The sequence below is a fragment of the Gymnodraco acuticeps genome, unplaced genomic scaffold (genome assembly GCF_902827175.1).
Source record: "Gymnodraco acuticeps unplaced genomic scaffold, fGymAcu1.1, whole genome shotgun sequence".
Taxonomy (NCBI): Eukaryota; Metazoa; Chordata; class Actinopteri; order Perciformes; family Bathydraconidae; genus Gymnodraco; species Gymnodraco acuticeps.
Window position 1 is genome coordinate 3,530,171 of NW_022990047.1, and position 5,791 is coordinate 3,535,961.

Here is a 5,791-nt window from a genome sequence, read left to right on the forward strand (position 1 = left end):
CGTCACTCAACAGTCGGCCGTTCACGGACACAAACGATAATGGGAGAAATGATATCATGAAAGTTACGGTGCTTATTAAGCATTTTAAAACGTATGTGGTAAGTTGCCAAAGTGCTTTGTTTTGAACGTTCATCAGTATTATAATCAAAAAGAGAAATATGAACGTTAGTTTTTACTGAAATGATCAAATAAAGTCAACATTTCACTGAGCTGTGTGGGGGTTGTTCAACTTTTAAAAGATGTTTGAATGGTGATATACACAGTGATAGATGTTAAGGACTAACGTTTATAATAAATACATTTGTATTTATTTTAAGATCTTTTAATAGTTCATACAATCATATGTGGACCGGAGGGAGAGGGTGACGAGCATAAGTTTCACTTTCCTTTTTTATTTCAATTCCAACTTTGGTCATGAAGAATATGTTTCTCTGTTGTCCACGTTCATAAAGCATAAAACAACAGCATCAGAGCACGGTGCAGAGTCTCTAGATGAGTTTACAGTAGTCCGTGGTTCTTATTAAACATCCATGTTGTAGTCCGCTGTGTAGAAAACTGTAGTTTCCATAGTTTCCCCACAGCAGCAGACGCACATTCATGACGTCCGCTGGCGCATCATAAACACGTCGGATAGTGAAAGTGCATTCGGATTCTCTAGTACCACAGTCTCTTCTCCTAAATCCTTTTGAATTCTCCTATACACTATCCCTTAACCCCGTGACGTTTCACTCAGAGGTCAAGGAATAGGAGATAGGGTTAGAATTTAGGAGCTAATTTTTGGATTATCGGAACGCAACCCTAGTGTTTCAGGGCCCAGCAACCTAAAGGAAGTGTAGTACCGCCGTTTGGCCACAACGAATATTCTCATCAGACTCCGGCGTACTTCCTGGGGGCTTGCGCGATATAGATAGAAGAGTTACGACAACGGAAGTCCTAAAACGGTTATCGTCACGTGGTTCATGTAGACGAGGATCGTTCCCCGGAAGTTCATGGCGGGCAATGTGAATGCATTGATAACAGGAGATAGAACTACGATTTTTGGTTAATATTAGTGAATAAAGGTTTTTATTGGCAATATGTATACAACAAATCGATATGTGGATGTATTTACATCAATATGTTTTAAAAAATAAAATAGAATTTGCTAATATTAAGTGATAATATTAGGATTAGTGTGAACAACTAGTTTACATGTTAGGCTAACAGTGCCTTGGTTAACCTCTGGAGTCGGTAAGTCCAGGTGCGCATCATTTTACGTAATTAATCATATTTTCGATTATAAGGAGTAGAAACATGATTCAGATATCCGCGGAATCGCTGGAAGGGTAGCTTTCCAGCGGTATCTCCTGTGAGACTGTGACCAGGGCACAGCAGCCAATATGGCCGCTCAAAGGTGGTCTGAAATGACCAATGGACATCGAGAAATCACTAAGGACCTACCCACCAAGTAAAAAAAACATAAACCACGTGTCTCCCATCAGTTCAGGAGAGAGAGAGAGAGAGAGAGAGAGAGAGAGAGAGAGAGAGAGAGAGAGAGAAGAGAGGAGAGAGAGAGAGAGAGAGAGAGAGAGAGAGAGAGAGAGAGAGAGAGAGAGAGAGAGAGAGAGAGAGAGGAGAGAGAGAGAGAGAGAGAGAGACTTCGACTCTTCTGAAGAAGAAGAATAATACAAAGACAACAACAAGGATCCATTTGGACTTGGATAAGTGTAAATATTACAGTAATAGTGTACTGGCAATGTGTGGGGAATACCGCGAAAATGAACAATAGGTTTATTGATATATATTTTTTATCGATAGTCATGAACTTTTTATTGGACAAAATAGACTCTCCATTAGCAAACGTTTACTCTGTGTTAACGTTATTTTGGTGTGTAAAAGTGAGATTACATGTGTAGATGATTAAATTAATCCTTTATTCGTCCCACAACGGAGACATTTACAGTGACATGTTTTTGCCATCGATTATTTTATCATACTGTTCTGTACAGATGAGACTTTGTCATAGATTTAGTTATGTGTGCCTGTTATTATTTTACCGTCCTGTACAGATGAGACTTTGTAATCAGATGTAGCCTATGTGTGTCTGTGACAGTGGCGAGCCGTCAGCACCCTCTATTTTAGGCCCTCTGTGAGGGCCTAAGATATTCTAAAAAATAATATTTGAAAACATTTAAAAAAAAACATTTTTTTTTAAATATTATTTTTCATATATTTTTTGTTGTTACATTTTTCATTAGTTTTACCAAAATAACTTGATTTAATTGTATTTAAAATAACATTTCCAAAGAAATAAATCCTTCGAATCTGCCTGTTCAGTTTCTGTTGGAATGTGAAGGGTTAAATGCCGTCTCTGCGAGTTATGTGAAGACGGGAGAGCTTGTTGGTCCCTCTCGACATTCACAGAGGGCCAGCTATAGTAACTCAACGAGAGAGTAATGTCAAATGACAGCACAATTGACCAATCATATCTTCCCTCTAAATGGGCGGGCACTATTTTTGCGGACTTTATGACAAGTTCCGCCCGCTGTGAGGTCTTTGCAAATGGTGCAGTGACGCGTCCTAAAACCCGGAAGTAAGCTGCGCTCGGATTCCCTCGACAGAAACCAATGTGATTTCTCCATAGGATTTTGGAAAATAGCTCGAAATAGGTCTGTGGAACGTACCTGTTAGATAAATGCACGTTTTGTTCAGCCGGATAATATCCACGTCTACCCTACTTTTATTATTTTCGAATCATAAATCTAAACGATAGATTTATGATCGATAGATTTATGATTAGCATAAGTTCGTTAATGATGGCTCACTTCAGTGATAGTGATGACATCGTTGCGAAATTATTAACCGAGTCATTTTCAAGATTGAGTTACAATGATAAACTGGAGTGGCAAAGGATCAGCTGAATGACCCGCCATCAAGTGCTTCATCCAAAAGGACAGGAGGTTGGACTTTGTGTTTAAGTGATTTGATCATCAAAGGTAGGCCGAAGTCATTTTCAATGTGGGCCGCCGTGCCGACTTAATTCATTTCTAATTGTTACTTGGCTGTGGGTGCCCTGTCATGATAGGTTACAGAGGTGGGACCAAGTCATTGTTTGGCAAGTCCGAGTCAAGTCTCAAGTCTTTGCCCTCAAGTCCGAGTCAAGTCTCAAGTCTTTGCGCTCGAGTCCGAGTCAAGTCTCAAGTCAGGTTGGGCAAGTTCAAGTCAAGTCCCAAGTCCTAAACTTTGAAAACCGTGTCTTAAACAAGTCATTATGTGCTTTTCAACATAACAGTTGCATAAACATAAAATGAAGTAACAGTTTCATTCAGCCACACAATTTGTGTGCTTTTTTTTATTATGAAAAATTATGTGAAGTGTGTGTTTGTTATTGTCAGACAGTGTGAGTGAGTGAAAAACACAAGTTATAGATGCATCAATCTCAGGGTCCAAGAGACCAAATTTAAATTAAGCGACAGGCTGAGAAACATAACAGTTGCATAAACATAACATGAAGTAACAGTTTCATTCACCCACACTTTTTCTATTATCTCGGGGCCCTATAATGCATTGCATTTGCAAAAGACCAAATTGGTCAATAGTCGGTCACTCATTTGTGCACGATGGGGTCGCAGGATGATGCCACCATGGCTAAAAACTCGCTCCACCGGAGCACTGGAGGCAGGCACTGCCAAAACTCTAATGGCCACTTTGAACAGCGAAGGAAGAACCTTCATGTTCATTGCCCAGAACAAAAGGACATTCTGTCCATCAGCGATGTGGAGATAGTGACTTAGCTGCAGTGCTGGAGTGGTCCCAACATCCTTCTTCTTCCTCTTATGGTAGGCAGCAAACAGCCCTTCACCTTGTCCAAGGCTCTCTTGCTCTTCCTCATCAACACAAGGCGTAGGTTGCTCTGTCTCCACAGCCTCTCGCAGGATCAGTTCTGGCAAAACATGTAAAAACAAAACAAAAAAAGACACAAAGAGCCCTTATTATATTTTGTATTGGTGATGCAGTAGTTTAAACTGAACACATATTATTGTTGCAATCAATTAAAAGGAAATTATGAGTAAATAAGTAATAATAAACTCAATTAAGTTTACCTTTCACATGTTGTAGAACCTCAGCTTTGACCTCAAGACTGACCAGCACATGGTGGTCTATCCACATCAGAGAAAAGGCTGGATCCAAAGCAGCTGCTTTGAGGTACACAGGATCTGAAAAGGGGGCAGTTGTTCCATCCTGTGTTAATGTGGCCATTTTCACATTGATGAAAATCCCCCCAAACCTTTTCTTCAGGGACACCTGGAGACTTCTAACCAGGCTGCTGAGGAAACGGACTTGTGGCTTCAGCTTCTCAAGGTGGTGATTTAGGGACAGGACAGATGGAACAACAGAACTGATTGTCACTATCTTTTCCCCTTGTGTCAAATCTGTTGCTTCTCCAAATGGATTCATGATGTCCACCAACTCCTTCAAAACATTCCACTCCCGTGCTGTGAACAACAACTCCTTGTGCCCAGCCTTTTCTAGTACACGGCAAAGCTTCGGATGTTCACAACGGAGTACTGCCTTCACTTGCCTGAGTGTCGAATTCCATCTTGTGGTGACAGCAGCAGGGATACCTCTTTGTTCCCCAAATTCAGCATCAAACACATCTTTAAAAGTTGTGCTTGTATGCAGCAGTGAGCTGAGCTTCGACAACTTTGCAAGAGAAGAGGTTGTTCCTTTTGTTTCCTTCAATCCGTCTCCCACCACCAGCTGCAGTGTGTGCGCAAAACACTGCAAGCGCTGTTTTTTTGCCAGGGCAGCATCTACCGTTTCCTGATCTTCAAGGGAAAGGTCATGCCATAGCTCTGGGTCATCAAGATCATCCTCTTCATCAACATCTTCATCTTCTTGCTCCGTTGGGAAGCACACAGTGAACGCTTTACGCATGTTGGCAGCATTGTCACTAATAATGTAGTCTATCTTGTTTTTAATGCTGTACTCATCACATACAGCCTCAAATTGCTCACAGATTCTTTCAGCTGTGTGTGAGCCTTTGAAGCGGTCGCAGGCCAGGAGATTGGATTTCAGCTCTATCCTCTCTTCATCCTTCTCTAAATAGTGTGCAGTAACACCAAGGAATCCCCTCATCTTTCTGTCAGACCAAATGTCCACAGTGACTGAGACATGATTTATATTACTCATCCGGGTTTTTAATTTGAAACGTCTTTCCACAGCAAGGTTCTCTACTTTCACAGTCAGTGTCCTGCGACAAACTGGCCTGTACTTTCTGTCAACTACTGTCAGAAAGTGGCGAACTCTTATTTTCAATAATTGACAGGGGCAAGCTGCAATCGACAACTAAGTCGGACAGTATTGCATTGGTGATAGCTTTCTGCTGTGGATGATTCACGCTGTACTGTCCATCTTGGTTGCCAAAAAACTGTGAGACTGAAGGCTGTTGTGCATCATTTGTAATGCTTTTGTTCCTCTGGTATTCTTCATATCTGTAAAAAGGTAAACATATGAAGAATAGAACAATTAGTAAATGCATTGTTGTTCTTTCTCGAATTGCAGATCAAACTGCTCTTTATTAGTCACATTAATAATTGAATTATCAATTGTCTATCTGCTGGTAAAGTAACGTGTTTTTATTTTAATTTTAAGAGGGATCAGTAAGGTTAGGCTACTGTGACTGTCAGCAGGAATTTATTAATAAGATCCCTGATGTTAAGTTAATGCAACGTTAATCTTAAGAATGTTTAATTCCACTGTGTACAGTATGTTATAAGGGACCCCACAATCTATTTTTATTTGTATTTAA

General features: G+C 40.5%; 1 protein-coding gene across 1 annotated transcript; it reads right to left on the bottom strand.

The window, feature by feature from the left end:
* Positions 1 to 3,514: 3,514 nt before the first annotated feature.
* Positions 3,515 to 5,451, bottom strand: LOC117545812. Its single transcript, XM_034215803.1, has 2 exons — positions 4,083 to 5,451; positions 3,515 to 3,922 (listed from the first exon to the last, which is right to left on the bottom strand). Exons 1-2 carry the CDS (start codon positions 5,170 to 5,172, stop codon positions 3,537 to 3,539), a joined length of 1,476 nt encoding a protein of 491 aa, XP_034071694.1. The 5' UTR covers positions 5,173 to 5,451; the 3' UTR covers positions 3,515 to 3,536.
* Between the last annotated feature and the right edge of the window lie 340 nt (positions 5,452 to 5,791).

Excerpts from the sequence above, each read along its gene's own strand:
- LOC117545812 (XM_034215803.1), bottom strand. The coding sequence starts at position 5,172 with ATGAGTAATATAAATCATGTCTCAGTCACTGTGGACATTTGGTCTGAC. Across the intron at positions 3,923-4,082 it reads GGTTCTACAACATGTGAAAG|AACTGATCCTGCGAGAGGCT; the intron begins GTAAACTTAATT and ends ATGTTTTGCCAG.